At 42.7% G+C, this 18,619-nt stretch overlaps 1 protein-coding gene across 1 annotated transcript in view; it reads left to right on the top strand.

Moving 5' to 3' along the window:
- LOC145415046 (uncharacterized) overlaps nucleotides 1–18,619 on the top strand; it is a 1,008,740-nt gene that overhangs the window by 393,697 nt on the left and 596,424 nt on the right. The window contains exon 8 of the mRNA XM_080284461.1: nucleotides 15,257–15,761. Coding sequence (XP_080140587.1) covers nucleotides 15,257–15,761 — 505 coding nt within the window. The remainder of the gene's footprint in view (nucleotides 1–15,256; nucleotides 15,762–18,619) is intronic.

An 18,619-nucleotide genomic window follows, 5' to 3' on the forward strand; every position in this document is an offset into this window, starting at 1 on the left:
TACACACACCCACACCCACACACACTGAAAAACACAGACATAAACACTCCCAAAAACACGGGCATAGACACGGATACTTGCAAACACCCAATGCACGAGGCCTGGGATGGCCTTTGTTAACGTTTTTGTCTGATTGTCAACGTTATAATGCATTAATTTCTTGCTGCAGCATGTTCATAATCATATTATATACTGTTTACATATCCTAGTGTTTTATATTTGTGTACTGTATTTGTATTGTGACTATGAGTGTGAAGTATGAGGTTAGCTTGAGATGTAACTCCCAGTTAAGAATGACCAGTTGGGGCTGGGAGGGGTAGGGGTATGGGGGACGGTTGGGAGCTGGGGTAGAGGCCGGTGGAGCTAGTTCCTACTGTCACGAATCAAATTCGCAACATTTCCCTTTTGTGAGAAGCCACAAACTATTAGTGGAAAACTCACTGTGTATCGCACAGTTAACCATTTCTCTCTCCATTTCGGGGTATACTTTTGAAAACATTCATCACTGTTTCAAAAGTGACCGATTTAATGCACGTCACTAAGTGCTCTACTGAGCGATACTATTGTTTCTTTATTGTTCGCCCCTGCTTGCCTCAACCGTTAGCCACGCCTTCTTCCGGTGGCTTGTGTGTCCTGCCCATACATCGTATTTTGAAAGCAGTCCAGTGTTTGTTGTGACGGAGAAAGGTTCTGTGCTCCAGAAGTGTGAGAGGAGAGGTCAGCTAGCACCCAAGCTCCACTAGTACAGTTCTCCAGTGCTCCCAGCCTTGTTTGGGTGATACACCGCATTCATTGACTTGTATTTCTTTTCGTTTTCCTAGTCTTAAGAGTTTAATTACGGTGTTTTTCCTAGGCGTAAGTATTTAGCTTTTGCTTGAGTGAGTGAGTACGATCTCTTTATTTGAATTCATTTGAAGTGTAACATTAAATTTATTTTTGTAATCAATAAATTTAACAGTTCTTTTTCTTGAGCTTAATGTAATGTAAACTCTTGTTTCATTTCTCCACAGTTAAGCTTATTTTCCATATAGCTCCTAGCTTGCATAAACGTTTTGCTATTCATAACTGGTACTTAGGCCAGTCTTGTGTATTAAACTTAAAATCCGTTGTGCCTCCTAGGAGTTAAGCACCAGCAAGAACCTGATATTGTTATTAGTTTTAGTTATTTATTGTCAGGGGTGAAGTAACTTTCTCCAGAGGCTAACAGTACTAAGAAACAGCAATTGAGTAGTTAGTCTCTGCTGTGTAATGTTGAGGAAGTTTATAAATTCTCGTTCCTAGAGAATCATTCGAAGAAGTCAGCATAAAGTAATCGTTGCTTGATTTAGTAAGACAATCATTGTCCCTGCTCTGCAATATTATTGCACATTAGTATCATTAAATAATATTTAGTATTTAATTTAAAAACCCCGTGTTATTTTAAAAACCCCGTGACAATTGGCGACCTCATTCCGGGATATTAACTCCTAGCTCTAAAGCTATTCACGAGATAGTGCTCACTCGTTCATATTTAAGTATTTATAATTAAAGTTTATAGGCACAAGTTTACTGGTGTTTACCGTAAATTTAACAAGTGAATTTTTGCTTTATTAATCCATAGAGTACTTAACTCTATTTAGTACTTTATTTTTGGTAACGCCAGACGATTTTATTCGCTCCTGGGTAGCCGCCGTACCCATTGTGTTAATTATTGAGTCTTCTCAGTTATTTGCATTTTTACTTTATTCTTTTCCAGTCAACTAGATAAGACTGGTCACCACTAGCTTGTGTCTGTACTCTTTACTTGTGTCATTAGCATTCGTTTGCGAAGCAGTCATTACTCAGTTTCGTTTGCTTAATGAATTAGCGCCATGGCTACCACTGTATTTTTACAGGAAGCCAAAGAAATGGGTGTTTCGGACCCAACCGAATTTAAAGAGTATATACTCTCACGGCATAATCAGGAGCAGCAGCGCGAGAATGATGCCCGTGAAGAGCGTAAGATTCAGCGCGAATATGAGCGAGAACAGCGTGAGGAGCGCGAATACGAGCGAGAACAGCGCGAACACGAACAGAAACTGCGCGAACACGAGCAGAAACAACGCAAACTCAAGCTAGTACAAGAGCGAGAACAGCGCGAATACGAGCGTGAACAGCGTGAGAGAGAATGAGAGCACGAACGTGCCGAGCGAGAAGCACGCGAAAAACATGAACTTGAAGTGCTGAAGCTCAAGCGAGATTCCTTGGCTTCAGACACGTCTGGTGCAGTTAATCCAAGCTCCACTAGCGCTCTTCCTACACATGTCCTGGCGACCCCACGCATCAAGCTTCCTTCATACAAGGAAAGCGAGCAAATCGAGCCGTACATAGCTCGTTTTGAGGACATGGCAGACATGTATCAACTGGATGAGGCAGCTAAACGGATCCAATTTCTTAGTTTATTTGAGGGCCCTGCCCTCGATATTCTCCACAGAATTCGTGGAGACAATCTCACGTATGAGATGATGAAAGCTGCACTCATTAAGGCGTATGGTCTCACAGTAGACGACGCCAAAGTTCAGTTCATGCGAGCTCGTCTCCAAGACAAGGAGACAGCTGTTCAGTTCCTTGATCGTCTCACTGCTTACTTAAATGAGTGGATGGAGAAAGATGAAACTCCTTCCACGCGTGAGGGGATAATTGACCTTATGCTGCGTACACACCTAGAGAGGTCGTGGCCTGCTGAGCTCATAGCACAGCTTAAGATCTGCCAGGTGAAAGATGCCAGCCAAATGGCAGAAAAGGCTGACGCGTATTTCACTGCATACGGGTATCAAACTCGTAAGCAAAACACTTGGAGCAGAAAAGATACTGCCAAGTCTGGGAAGCCGTCTCAGACTGAACCCCAGCAACAAGGCCATTCTCAGAATAATGGCCAAGGTCCAAAACCGCAGTGGAAGGACCAGGGGCAAAACACTCAGAAACCTGAGTGGAAGAGGTACAACAAGTACCCTAACCAGCAGCAGTATCAGCCACGCAACTGACCGTCGGGACAAACTTTTTCACCACCAGCTCAAAAGAGGCAGGAGGTGAATGCAGCCTTCATTCCTCAGCAGCAGCACGGTGGTCACGTCCCTACCAGTATGGGTACTTCCCCACAGTTCACTAGTCCCACAGTGACAGTGAACCCCCCTCCACAGATGACCAATGTTCCATCTCCACAGGCAGTGAGTATGACCCCTCAAGTATATGGTCCTCAAGGCACAATGTTTGCCGCATCAATTCAGCAGCCTCATGAGTGGCTAGCTGCTCTCTCCACAGGCCTCCCCACAGGTGAAAGTACCTTCCTTGTTCAGCCAGGGTTTGTGGGAGACATTCCTGTGAAGGTCCTGAGAGATAATGGTTCCTCAGGTTGCTCTGTCAAGCAGAGTCTAGTTCGGCCTGAGCAGTATACAGGTCGACAGATCCATGCAAACCTTATTGATGGATCGGTGAGATTGTTCCCTGAGGCATGTATCCAGGTGGCATCTCCATTTTATACTGGTACGACAATTGCAGTTGTCATGCCAGAACCTTTATTTGACCTCATCATTGGCAATATTTATGGTGTCAAGGATAGTTGCACCGAACATGACGCCACTCAGACTTCGGCTGCTGTGGTAACACGAGCCATGGCTGAGGCTCCAGACTGTGTCACCCCAGTGATCATTGAATCGCCGCAAGATTTGATGTGTAGTCAACTTGTTGTACAAGAACAACATTCTGACCCGACACTTGCTGCCGTGCGGAACAAACAAAAGGGTCGAATGATTAAGTATTCACGGGGAGGTTGAGCCAAGTTCCATCGCAAACAAGGACGGCTCTACCGTGAGTCACGAACACCCGAGGGCGAGGTTCGATTGCAGTTTGTCGTTCCCGCCAGGTACCGCCCAGCAGTGTTAGAATGGGGTCATTGTTCAGCCTCAGGAGGTCACATGGGCAAAAGGAAGACCCAGGGCCATATCCGAGCTGACTTTTTCTGGCCAGGGATGGGACGAGACATAGATAGTTTTGTCCGTTCCTGCAGTGTGTGTCAAAGTAACACCACTAATTAGGGACATGTCCTTCCTGTGCCGTTTGTAACCACATCTGTAATCTCTTAGTCAGTTGAGAGACAGGATAGTGGTGAAGTGGGTGTAGACCTGACGTCTCACTCATTGGCCCCACAGAACACAGTATGTCCAGGGCCTGTATGTACATATTATGTACCGTAAGTTAAGGGGGAAATTCGAGAGAGAACTCCGCTGAGGCGACTTGAGGCTATGGAAGACCCGAGTTTGCACAAGGATTCTCAGCTCCCCGATACTAATATAAGTACTGTAGGTTAAGGGGGATGATTGAGAGAGAACTCCGCAGAGGCGACTCAAGGCTATGGAAGACCCGAGTTTGCACAAGGATTCTCAGCTTCCCGATACTAATATAAGTACTGTAGGTTAAGGGGGAAGTTCGAGAGAGAACTCCGCAGAGGCGACTCGAGGCTATGGAAGACCCGAGTTTGCACAAGGATTCTCAGCTTCCCGACACTAATATAAGTACTGTAGGTTAAGGGGGAAGTTCGAGAGAGAACTCTGCAGAGGCGACTCGAGGCTATGGAAGACCCGAGTTTGCACAAGGATTCTCAGCTCCCCGATAGCAATATAAGTACTGTAGGTTAAGGCACAGGTTGAGGACCCGTGTGCAGTTCGAGGCTATGAAAGACCCGAGTTTGCACAAGGATTCTCAACTTGCCGACACTAATCGTGTGCTATAATTAATGGCGACCTCGAATGTACGTCATAGCACTGACTGCTAGGCAGAGAGAGTGATTGTAACATAATAAAATTTTTGTCTCATTGACATTTTTGATGCTCCACCTCAATTGGTTTTGCAGGTACAGCAATGGGTGTAGCAGTTTTGCTGTGCGGGCCAGCTGATCGTCTGCCGCACGCTGCCGCCTCTTCTCCTCCGCCTTCGTCGTCGCCATATTATTATTTACTGTGTCATTTTACACGTAGGTACAGTTACACTACAACTGTCACACCTACACCGTGTATTACATACTCCACGCTACACAACAATTAGTTGTCAGTGTAAATGTAGCAAACTTTCGCTCAGTTTGACCTGAGTACAGGATTTTCACTGTCATCACGGAGTTTTTTCCCTCAAGCTTGCTTCTATTAACGTAAATACGAGGTTTTTTCGCTCACTGGCGACTGCGACTTTCTCCATAGCAGGATAGCACACACACCACAGTGTGAATCTTGTGTGAATGAGTTAGGATGTGTACATATATATATATATATATATATATATATCCACAAATTTTTTTCCATAAGGAAAAAATTTAATTTTGTAGGGGCGTAATGTCACAAATCAAATTCGCGACATTTCCCTTTTGTGAGAAGCCACGAACTATTAGTGGATAACTCACTGTGTATCGCTCAGTTAACCGTTTCTCTCTCCATTTCAGGGTATACTTGTGAAAACATTCATCACTGTTTCAAAAGTGACCGATTTAATGCACGTCACTAAGTGCTCTACTGAGCGATACTATTGTTTCTTTATTGTTCGCCCCTGCTTGCCTCAACCGTTAGCCACGCCTTCTTCCGGTGGCTTGTGTGTCCTGCCCATACATCGTATTTTGAAAGCAGTCCAGTGTTTGTTGTGACGGAGAGAGGTTCTGTGCTCCAGAAGTGTGAGAGGAGAGGTCAGCTAGCACCCAAGCTCCACTAGTACGGTTCTTCAGTGCTCCCAGCCTTGTTTGGGTGATACACCGCATTCATTGACTAGTATTTCTTTTCGTTTTCCTAGTCTTCTATCTATCTATCTATCGCCAGACGCCTCAATCCCGTTTGGGGTCGCCACAAACAAATCGCCTCCAAGTCGTCCTGTCCCCCACCATTTCACTGCCCTGCTCCCAACTCACACCCCCCTCTCTCATATACCTCTCCACCCCATCCCTCCATCTCATCCTCGGCCTCCCCCTCCCTCTTCCCCCCTCCACCTCACTCACATACACTCACTTTGTCAGTCTTTCACCCTCCATCCTCTCCACATGGCCAAACCACCTCAGTGTGTTTCTCATAACGCTTCCTATCACATCCACATCCACACCACAACGCTCCTTTATATCCTCATTCGTCAACCTGTCTCTCCACGTGACTCCACAGGCTCCTCTTAAATAACTCATTTCCACTGCTCTCACTCTTGACTTGTGTCCTTCCAACAATGTCCAAGCTTCACTTCCATACGTTAGAGTTGGTATCACAATACTGTCATGTAGTAACTTTTTCACTTCCATGCTCACTTCCCTGTTTCTTATCACTGCTTTCAAAGAACCAGCAACCTTTCTTCCCTGCTGTACCCTTTCAAGCACTTCACCCTCCAAACCTCCATCCTTACTCATCACACTACCCAAGTACTTAAACGTACTCACATTTTCCAATTCCTCACCATCCAACCTCGCTGTACATTCACTAACTTCACCTCTCTCAAAGACCATCACTTTACTCTTCCCTACATTCACCTTTAGATTCCGTTTCTTACACACACTACCAAACTCATCCGCCAAGCCTTGCAGCTCCCCTTCGTCTTCACTCAACAACACAGTATCATCTGCAAACAACAGTACAGGGAGTTTCCAAACACTATCCTCTCTCACCAGGGCCACTCCAACATCCACTACCCTACCTTGTACCTCTTTTATTACCCCATCCATGTACAGATTGAACAACCATGGAGACATGACACATCCCTGTTTCAAACCAACTTTCAAAGAGAAAAATTCACTTAGTTCACCATCCACACGCACTGCAGCCTTCGCACCATCGTACATACTCTTCACAGCATTCAGCAACTTCCCATCTACTCCATATATTCTTAACACTTTCCACAATCCTTGTCTATCCACCCTGTCATATGCTTTCTCCAAATCCATGAAAGCTGCATACAACTTCTGTCCCTTCTCTAGAAACATTTCCACTAAAGATCTAAGAATGAATATCTGATCTACACAACCTCTTCCCTTCCTAAAGCCTCCCTGTTCTTCTCCAACTAATTTCTCTGTTCTTTCTTTAACTCTGTCTATAAGTATCCTACCATACACTTTTCCTATTATACTAAGAAGACAAATGCCTCTATGATTACCACACACTTCTTTTTCCCCTTATCCTTTGTACAAGGGAATAATTATACCTGACTTCTAATCCTCCGGGACTCTACCTTCCTCCCAGGCCAATCTGCACATCTTCCACATCCATTCTACTACTATCTCTCCCCCATGCTTCAGCATTTCACCACACACTCCATCAATTACTGGGGCTTTCCCCGATTTAACTTTCTTCATTGCTTCCACAACTTCTATCCTACTGATTTCTTCCTGTCTTCTCACCTCCCTCCTTCTCCCAGCCATTCCCCAGCCACTTATACTCGCATTACTTCCATCCTCTACGTTCAACAAGTCTTAAGAGTTTAATTAAGGTGTTTTTCCTAGGCGTAAGTATTTAGCTTTTGCTTGAGTGAGTGAGTACGATCTCTTTATTTGAATTCATTTGAAGTGTAACATTAAATTTATTTTTGTAATCAATAAATTTAACAGTTCTTTTTCTTGAGCTTAATGTAATGTAAACTCTTGTTTCATTTCTCCACAATTAAGCTTATTTTCTATATAGCTCCTAGCTTGCATAAACGTTTTGCTATTCATAACTGGTACTTAGGCCAGTCTTGTGTATTAAACTTAAAATCCGTTGTGCCTCCTAGGAGTTAAGCACCAGCAAGAACCTGATATTGTTATTAGTATTAGTTATTTATTGTCAGGGGTGAAGTAACTTTCTCCAGAGGCTAACAGTACTAAGAAACAGCAATTGAGTAGTTAGTCTCTGCTGTGTACTGTTGAGGAAGTTTATAAATTCTCGTTCTTAGAGAATTGTGCGAAGAAGTCAGCATAAAGTAATCGTTTGATTTAGTAAGACAGTCATTGTCCCTGCTCTGCAATATTATTGCACATTATTATCATTAAATAATATTTAGCATTTATTTTAAAAACCCCATGACACCTACCCCCTTCCCGTCTTCCCTGGGTATATGGGGGTACGAAGGGGGCACCCCTGAGTAGAAATTAGTGATTGTGAGTGTACACTACAATACACACAAAAAGACAGCAAGAGAAATTGTACAGGACTGAACACAAACCAACAGACATTACCAAAAATTATTTAAAGAAAAATTTAGCATATGTTACAGGCCAGAATAATTTTGAAAACTTAGCTGCGTACACTGCTTTATCCTGTACTGTATAGAACTAATCAAGAATTATAGGGGGACGACCGGTATCCGGAATATTTTTGACCCCATGCCGGATCAAATTTGCGTCCCAGTTATATGGATGTGCAGATGCATGGGATGCTGGTTAATTGAGCTTTTACTGTATATGTTTCCATTTCAACTATTTCTGGGTAGAAATCATCATTCTGTTTTCTACCGTTATCTCTTTTCCTATCTCCATCCCTATTCATTTTACTATTGATGGTGCTCACCTTGCAGTAATTCTCACTTACAAGATAACTTCTGCTTACGAGTCTGCATCTCCCTGCTACCCGCCCGGTGAAAGACAACACCCAGTTGGTGATGCGTTGTTTCAGCGGATTCTTGTACTAATTGGATGTATTCTATTATTTGGACAACACTTTTGCTTATACTAGCTCAACTATATTAGAACATCACTTAATTTAACATAGTACAGAGCTTGACTCATATAAATATACAGTTTAGGTGCGGCCAGTTGCAGCCAGGGTGGCCATTTCAGAGCAAGATGACAGAACGTCCTCCCTCTGCCCTCTCACGATAGTGCGTGTGTGTGTGTGTGTGTGTGTGTGTGTGTGTGTGTGTGTGTGTGTGGTCAGGGCAGGAGGTTTGTGTAAATGGTTAGTGCAGTTGTGGAAGGCAAAGGACTGGCAGCTCAACCTTGACAATGCTCCATCCCACTCATTCCATCTCAACAGACACAGGCTCTCACAGGTCTGGCAGTCTCCCTACTCTCTGTACACTGAACACAGGCTCTCACAGGTCTGGCAGTCTCCCTACTCTCTGTACACCGAACACAGGATCTCACAGGTCTGGCAGTCTCCCTACTCTCTGTACACCGAATACAGGATTTCACAGGTCTGGCAGTCTCCCTACTCTCTGTACACTGTACACCAAACCCCTGGAGGCAGAGTTAGGCAGAGTGAGGCAGGCTAGCAAGGCAGAAAAAAGGTAGGCAGACCTAACCAAGCATAAGGAAAGAGACTGGTGGGCATGAGTGACAGAAATAACACAGAAAACATTTTGGGGAAATAAACTAACCAGATAATAGAAGGAGAATTGATAAAGCCATTGTAGGCATGGCAGTATACCTGGCGTTACTGGCAATAGTGTGGTCACCTTGGGGGAGGGGGGAGGACCGACTCAGTGTCAGCATTTGGAACAAGATACAGAAGAGGAAAAATGGCATGAAATTGTTGAGGAGGGATGTACTTATTTGATATTGAACATGTGAAGAAAATAAAGGCTGGGAACATAGAGATAATAAATTAAAAAGAAATAAATGCCACATTTTCTTAAGCACTGGGTGCTGGAACAGAACGAGTGTCCTTGGAAAACATGCGATGTCTGCAGGTGTCATCCTTTGGGGAAGATTTGTAATATTATTCATGCATTCCATAGTATCATATCCTAGATACCAAAAATGAACAATAAATATCTTACTATTAATCATGTAGTCTCTGTGCATGGTGTGTGAAAAATATGAACTGCAAAACGAACCAAACCGAACATCTAGAGCATTGTTTTTGTTGGTGAGACTTATGATCCTGAATTCGAACATCCAGCTTACAGCACTGTTTGTTACGTATTGAACATGAAACAGTAGTACATACATAAAGGTAGCACATTTGAACAAAATGAAACCATCTGCTGTGAATAAAAAATTCCAAGTTATGCATAAAACTGCCTGGAAATCATGTTTGGGTGATGAGACTAATCAATCTATCTGTCTGTTGCCAGACATCTTAATTCCGTAAGGGGTGGCCACAAACAAATCACCTCCATGACACCTTGTCCCCTGCCATTCCACTGCCCTTCCCCCAGTTCACATCCCCCTCTCTCAAATATCTCTCCACTACATCCCTCTGTCTCATCTTCAGCTGCCCCTTCCCTCTCCCTCCCCCCTACTCACATACATTCTCCTCAGTAGTATCTCACTCTCCGTCCTCTCCACGTGGCCAAACTACCTCAGTGTGCTTCTCCTAACGTTTTCTATCATATGCACACCACAACGCTCCTTAATTTCCTTATTTGTCAGTCTGTCTCTCCATGTAACTCCACATCTCTCAGATAACTCATTTCTACTGACCTCACTCTTGACTTGTGCCCTTCCAACAAGGTCCAAGCTTCTCTTCCATATGTTAGAGTTGGTATTACAATACTGTACTTTCATTCAGCAACTTTTTTACTTCCATCTTCACTTTCCTGTTTCAAATCACTGCTTTTAAAGAACCAGCAACCTTTCTTCCTTGTTGTACGTGTTCAAGCATTTCATTCTCCAGACTTCTGTCCTTACTCATCACACTAGCCAAGTATGTAAATGCACTCACATTTTCTATTTTCTCATCATCCAGTTTCACTGTATGTTCATTGACTTCATATCTCTCAGAGACTGTAACTTGACTCTTCCCTACATTCGCCTCGAGATTCCATTTCTAACACACACTCCCAGATTCATTCACCTATTCCTGCAGTGCCCCTTCATCTTCACTTGACAATACAGTATCATCGGCAGACAACAGTACAAGAAGTTGCCAAATACTGCCATCTCTCATTAGGACCACTCCAGCCTCCACTTCTCTGTCTTGTATCTCTTTTATAACCCCATCTGTATGTAGATTGAACAGCCACAGAGACTTGACATGTCCCTGTCTCAATCCAACATTCTGATGTAAAAATTCACTCAGCTCCCTATCCACATGCACTGCATCCTTAGCACCCTCATGCATACCCTACATGGCATTCAACAACTTCCCATATACTCTGTATATTTTTATTATTTTTCACATTCCTTCTCCATTCACTTTGTCATATGCTTTCTTGAAACCCATGAAGGCCACATACAACTTCTTTCCTGTCTCTAGAAACTTTTCCACAAATGACCTGAGGATGAATGTCTGAGCTACACAACCTCTTCCCTTCCTAAAACCTGCCTGTTCTTCTCCAACTAATTCCTCTGTTCTTTCCCTAACTCTCTCAGTAAGTATGCTACCATTTACTTTTCCTAGTGCACTGAGAAAACAAAAGTTCCTTGTAATTACCACACATTTCTTTTTCCCCTTTTCCTTTGGACAGGGGGATAATTATACCTGACTTCCATTCCTCCGGGACTCTACCTTCCTCCCAGGCCAATCTGCTTATCTTCCCTATCCATTCTGCTTCTATCTCTCCCCCATCTTCATTATTTCACCACACACTCCATCAATTCCTGGTCTTTCCCCATTTTAACTTTGTTCATTGCTTCCACTAATTCTGTCCTACTGATCTCTTCTTCCCTTCTCACCACCCTCCTTCTACCAACCATTCCCCAGCTACTTATACTTGCATTACTTTCATTCTTTATGTTTAACAGTTCCTAAAGTGTTCTTCCCATCTGTTCACTTTTCCTCCCTTCTCCACAATCAGTCTACCATTTTTATCCACTGACTTCTTTATCATCTTGTCTAACTCTCTGTACCTCCTTCCAGGACATTTTCTTACATTCCCTCCACTGTACACTCAAATTCCCTCGAAATTCCTGATCCACAGATGGTGCTGGGTAATCTTCAAGGAGACATAGGACTACCTCTTAAAAAAAAAAAAAAAAAACTTTAATTAATTCAATGACTTTGTAAAGATGTACAGAAGTGCATTTTCGATTATGAAAATGATCCATCATCAAACAAGGAAAATATGGTTATATAAGGGATTGGTTTGGTTAGGATGTCAGTAGGTTTGCTTAAAATAGGCTATGTTAGGTTGTGTTAGGGTAATTCAGTTGGGTTCAGAAAATTTAGTTTAGGTTTGGATAAATGAGCACTGATAATGCTAATTTTCTGCCATAAATGACATGCTAAGACAGCGTCCGTTTATCTTTGGCACATTCACAGGATGGGGTTCATTTATCATTGGGTTCCATTGGGGATTGTAAACATTGGCCACTTTTTTAATACAATGAACCAGTTGTAAAGGAGATTAAAAAACATTGAAATTTGAAAATGCAGTAATAAAATCCTCAGAGCCCCATGAAGGGCTTCAATAAAGAAGAAACTAAAGAAAACTGCAAAGTAAGGTGGTCCCATGTCTCCCTGCAGATTACCTGGTGGGGATGTAGATTTTTGGGCTTCTCGTGTAATTTTAAAAACTCAGTCCCATTTGCTGCAATAGATATTGACGTATGGTGGAACATGCAGCAACAGGTATCGTAATTCGTTCATAAGTGTAGCTTCTTGAATAGAGAAAGGCTTTGAGGCACCCCTTAAAAGAGTCAGCAAAAGTCAGTTGATTCATGGGTAACAGCAGTCTGTTGCGTAGGAAAATGATTGATTAGAGAAAGATGGCTGAGTAATAACTCCCTCATTCATTGAAGTGCTAGGGATCATCTTCACACTGCAATACAACACCCTGGTGTGCCAGTAAATGTTTAACAATTCAGGATGATACTTCAGTATGCCAAACACAAGAAAGTCAAAAGACATACCCTGTTGTCCAATTCTTATCTGGCTTTTACTGGTCATCAGTGTATCTCTGTTAGAAAGGAGGTATTGGAGGTTCTTGGGGGAAAGTCTGTGATAAGCCCTCCTGTTACATTTAATACAAACTTCAATCCACTGATTACAGGTTGAGTACTGCTGCTCTCATGCTTGTTCTCCTTATGATAATGGGTGGTGTACATGTACTTCTGAAATGTTTATTAACTTAAATACCCATCCCAGATGATACCACACCCTTAAAGTCATTGTAATCACATTGGTTATTACTCTGTATTATTTGGAAGACCAATCTATAACACATTACAATAATAACACAAGACAAGACTGTTGTATGGATCATTGTTAGCTGGCAGTGTCCAGTCAGAAATTGCCTCGTGGAGTGCAGGTCTCTGATGTTTAGATTACTGCTTCTGACAGCCTTACTAATGGGTTCCTTTGAATGTAATTATCTATCTATCTATAGCCCGACGCCCTAATCCCGCAAAGGGTGGCCGCAGACAAAACGCCTCCAAGTCACTCTGTCACCCACCATTTGACTCCCCTCCCCCCAACTCACCCCCCCTCCCTCATATACCTCTCAACTCCATCCCTCCACCTCATCCTCGGTCTACCCCTCCCTCTCCCTCCCTCCACCTCACCTACATACACCCTCTTAGTCAGTCTTTCATTCTCCATCCTCTCCACATGCCCAAACCACCTCAGTGTATTTCTCCTAATCTTTTCAACCACATCCACATCTACCCCACAACGTTCCTTCACTTCTTCATTTGTCAACCTGTCCCTCCACGTCACTCCACATGCTCCTCTCAAGTAACTCATTTCCACTGCTCTCACTCTTGACTTGTTCCCCTCTTGCAAGGTCCACGCCTCGCTTCCATACGTCAGGGTAGGGATCACAATACCATCATGCAGTGACTTCTTAACTTCCATACTCACCTCCCTATTTCTCATCACTGCTTTCAGTGTGCCAACAACCTTCCTTCCCTGCTGTACCCTTTCACGTACTTCATCCCCCAAAGTTCCATCCTTACTCATCACACTACCCAAGTACTTGAATGCACTCACATTCTCCATATCCTCACCATCCAACCTCACTGCACGCTCTGTGACTTCATTCCTCTCAAACACCATAACTTTACTTTTGTTTACATTAACTTTCAGCTTCCTCCTCCTACACACTGTCCCAAATTCATTCACCAAACCTTGCAACTCCCATTCATCTTCACTCAACAATACTGTATCATCAGCAAACAGCAACACCGGAAGCTTCCAAATCTCACCCTCATTCATTAGGGCCACCCCCACATCCACTGCCCTACCTTGTACCTCCTTTACAACCCCATCCATATATATATTAAACAGCCATGGAGACATTACACACCCCTGTTTCAGTCCCACATTGAGATCAAAGAACTCACTCAGCTCACCATCCACTCGCACCGTAGCCCTAGCTCCCTCGTACATACTCTTCACAGCACTCAACAATTTCCCCTCCACTCCATATATTCTTAATACCTTCCACATACCTTTCCTATCTATTCTGTCATAAGCTTTCTCCAAGTCCATGAATGTAATTATGAGTTGAAATATATCTCCTAGTTTCAAATAGAACTCACTGGACAAAACTGTAACTTGTGAGTACTCTGTTAAGAGGAAGATAGTTTTGGATCAATGGGATAAGTGGTGAATCAGAAGAATTAGTGGTGAATAACAGGCATTAGTGGTAAATAACAAGCATTGGTGGTGAATCAGAAGGATTAGTGGTGAATCAGAAGGATTAGTGGTGAATCAGAAGCGTTAGTGGTGAATTAGAAGGATTAGTGGTGAATGAGAAAGATTAGTGGTGAATCAGAAGCATTAGTGGTGAATCAGGATAAATGGTGAATCAGAAGGTTAAGTGGTGAATGGGGAAAAATGAAATGTGGTTAGGAAGGATAAATAAAGATTTGAGAATGGCAACGAAATATAAAAGGATTGTTTATGTTGCTGTATAAACTCATGATGGTAAAGTTGCCCAGGTGTGCTATTTCTTGATACAGAAATACTTGATGCAAAGGTTTCCAGGTGCTGAAAACTGAAAAAAATGTGATGGTTTGGAAAATTCATGCTGCCAAAAATTCCCAGTGCCAAAAAAATATATATCATACATTTATTGTTGAAAATTCACAGATACAAAAATTCATGGTCCTGAAAGTTCATAATGCCAAAAATTCACAGTGTCAGTTTCACAGTTCTGAAAATTATTGATGCTTTTGTCTCACTGTTCCAAACTTCATGTTGCCAGACTTTCTGGTGTTGAAATTTAATGCATTTTATGTGGCATCTGCCCATTAGTGGGGGAGCATGATCATAGTTGGGAATTTGTGCCTTTTGATAGGTTTATAATGCGGGGCCATGAAGTGTGAAAAAACAATAAGATCATATTTGCAAGCACAAACATTGTTTGTAATGATGTATCTTCTGTATGAATATATGTACAAATAGTACTGATGGTATATTCACAGGAGGTCTGTGTGTGAGAGTGGCGAAAGCGAGTGTAGCGGGAGCAGAACCAGCAGCCGTGTAGTGACTCCAGAACCCTCCACACCTCCAACCTCTGCTCCCCCTCCTCCCCAGGCCCCCATCGCTTCTTGCCTAAGCCCAGATCAGTCACCAGGCCCTGCCCAAACTCCACCAGTATCACCATCACCTCCACCACCTCCCCCACCACTGCATCCTGCCTTGTCTCCACCATACTCAAGTGGGGATGCAGGTTGTGCTGCCACTCTGGGTGCAACAGCAACCAGTGTGGCAACCACTTTAGGTAGAGCAGCAGACGTTGTTGAAGATGGGAGGAGGCAGGAGGATTTCCGGGACAGCAGTGAGGATGAGAAGGCCCCAACACCCCCTCCCAGACCACATCATCGTCTCTCTCGTCCCACACCCCCACTGCCTCCACCTCTCGCCCAGCAGTGTCCCCCAACTCCAACCCACCACCCACGCCGCACACCTCATTCTCATAGCACAGATCAAGTGAGTATATAGTCTGTTTGTAACTACTTATATCAATTCATTCAGTTTTATGTACATATCTCTACTTTGTCACTTTTTTTTTCTTTCTTTATCCCCAGCATACAGGACACAAGATTAATTTTTTACCTCATATCATATGGAGATACTTAAGGAGAAGTCAGAGATTGTTCAGTGAACATTTTAAGAATGTTTTATTTATTGCTGTCAAATCATCCATCCATCATCCAGCCCTGTGTTGCCCTGTCAGAAATATGAGTGCATCCTAAATATAAATAAGTTTTGAGGGATTAGGCCCCTCAAACCCTGCAAATATCTGAAACTGTGAATGCTATTCATGGAGTGTAAATTTGCTCAGTTTTTTACTTATAATTCTGTAGAAGCCATATGTGGTTATTATACAGTAACTCCTCTACTATCCAATGTAATAGAGCCAAAGGCATGTCCAGACAGTGGTTCCGTCCAGAAAGTGGGCCCCTGGCTCCTGGACTGGTACTTAAGGACCCTAACCCAGCCTAACTTTGAAAGCCACTTAAATAACTCCCTACTGGACATGCATAGCACCTATTTAAACCTATTTAAGACCCTATTCACACCAATAATGGCCATAAAGCATGAAAGAAATTAAAAGGAACCAAAGAATGAGGAACCAGAAGTGACTGTACCTCAGCCAGGGTACCTACAGCATGTCTGTGGCCGTCTTCTCTAAGGCTTTGGCATTGGTGAAAATGCTCTTGAAACACGTATAGTAATCCAGTGTTGTGCTGCACTTACAGCAATTCTTTGCACTTGGAGTTATAACTGATTAACACTGCACATTGTTAATTGCACCATGCCAGTTTCAACTGCCAGTTTGCACTCCACAGTTAATCCTTTGCAGTCTACATTCTTAACACTGCACAACACTAAATTCCCATGTGGTCTAGTGGCGAGGTATTGCAGTTTATTCACAAAAAACGAGCACATGCACCATCCGTTGCGATAAGCATCTACTCGTGATCGCAGTTAAGCAATAACTGGTGGTGAGGGAGCAGCAGGGTTGCCAAATCAGAGCTCGGTCACATTACCACACTCCTCAGTTTTCATTACTAAATTTAACTTTTCATTACCAGATTCGTAAAGCTAGCATTTATTCTTCACTAATTATATATACAAGTGGAAATACATGTAATCTCTCTCCTTTAATTAACAGCATGTTAATTATTTTCGTGCTATGTTGGCTAGCAGATTAATCAGAGAGAGCAAACAGTCCACCATCTCCATCCTGTGTATCCTCATGTATGTGAAAAATTCGTTTGGTAATGCATTATTCTGATTCATTACCAAATTAATTTTTCATTACCAAATTGACCCACATTTGGTAATGAAAAATGCCAAATGGCAACCCTGACAGGGGAGGGGGGAGGGGGAAGGAAGGAAGGGGTGAAGGGTCCGTGGTGTAAACAGCTGTTTGGTGCCACATGGCAATTTCAAATTATGGATGGGAAAAAAATCGGATTTTTTTTTTCTTTTTTTGGCCATTTCTGGGTTTTGAAGGTCCAGGCTCACAATGTCCGGTAAGTGGGGTGTCCGGAAGGTGGGCATCCGGATGATACGGGGATTACTGTATTGCACATAGCATGTAGAATAACAGCTTAAGACATTAAAAGACTGAAATAACCAAGCTTGTGTAGTTTTTAACTATATAATTTCCAGATAGGGCAAAAACATACAGGTATAAAGCACATGTATTTATAGAAAAAGTAAAAATCCTGGACAAAAATACACTCCAACTTATTCTGATCCAAAGCTTAATAGATACAGTACTGAGGGAATGGATAGAATGCTGAAAGGAACCTGATTGATACATGTTTCTAGCAAGAAAGATGCATAGGACTTCTGTTGATACAAGGACTGTGAGAGGAAGATGCATAGGTTAATATGACCATATGATAGTGGTATGCAGAGTTAAATTAAATTGAGAGGAGTGGATAAAGAGAGAGAGAGAGAGAGAGAGAGAGAGAGAGCAGCAGAGTGAAAAGCTAAGTGGAGAAACAGAAAAACAAAAAAGTGGCCAATGAACTCCAGGTGAAGGTGGTAGAAGAGTTGCAGACAGTAAGTTGGGAGCAAATGGATCTGGACAGCTTGTGGAATGCATTTATGGAATGTTTAGTTAGGATGTTAGAACTGTGTGTGGCATTGTGAGGTAAGAATGGTACAGCTTGACAAGATGAAAAGGCTGAAAAAGAATTAGAAGAATAGAAGAAGATATAGTTGAAGCTGATGCAAGAAAGGGGTTCAGATGATCGAATGGAATACATTGAGAATAAGAAGCATGTGAACTTGTGAAGAGAAAGTGGGGGTAAATTATGATCTTGGAAGAAAAATGAATGCAGATTACAATGATACTGAGCATTTTGGAAAGAGTTGCAAAAATGTAGAAATGAAAGTGAAAACAAATGTGAAAGTGTGAGGAATAAAAGTGGAAGAAGACTTAACAAATGGAAGTGAAATAAGATGTAGGTTCCCCCCCCCTACCAACTCGAGGCATAGGCTTAACCCCTCAATGGCCGTTGGAGTTGAGCGATGCTTTACCTTAAATGTGCTGGTGATGTTGAATTAGCAGGAGCTGTAGAAAACTGCAAACAATTATGGGAGGGGAACGAAAGGCACTGATGTGTTTACCCAACTTTACCATCCCAAGCACTCAAGCAGTCACGTTTTCTTGGATGTTTTCATTGATATGCTTACATGTTAATGGCACATGCACTGTGAATATTATATTTTCTGCGAATCATAGTGAATCAGAGGATGAGTTTACGAAGCTAAAAAAACATATTGCCAGGTGCACCAGACAGTTCTCTTTACATCTGTAAGAAAAA

Source organism: Coenobita brevimanus, chromosome 101, assembly GCF_032717465.1.
Source record: "Coenobita brevimanus isolate Jiangsu-jjx chromosome 101, ASM3271746v2, whole genome shotgun sequence".
Lineage (NCBI taxonomy): Eukaryota > Metazoa > Arthropoda > Malacostraca > Decapoda > Coenobitidae > Coenobita > Coenobita brevimanus.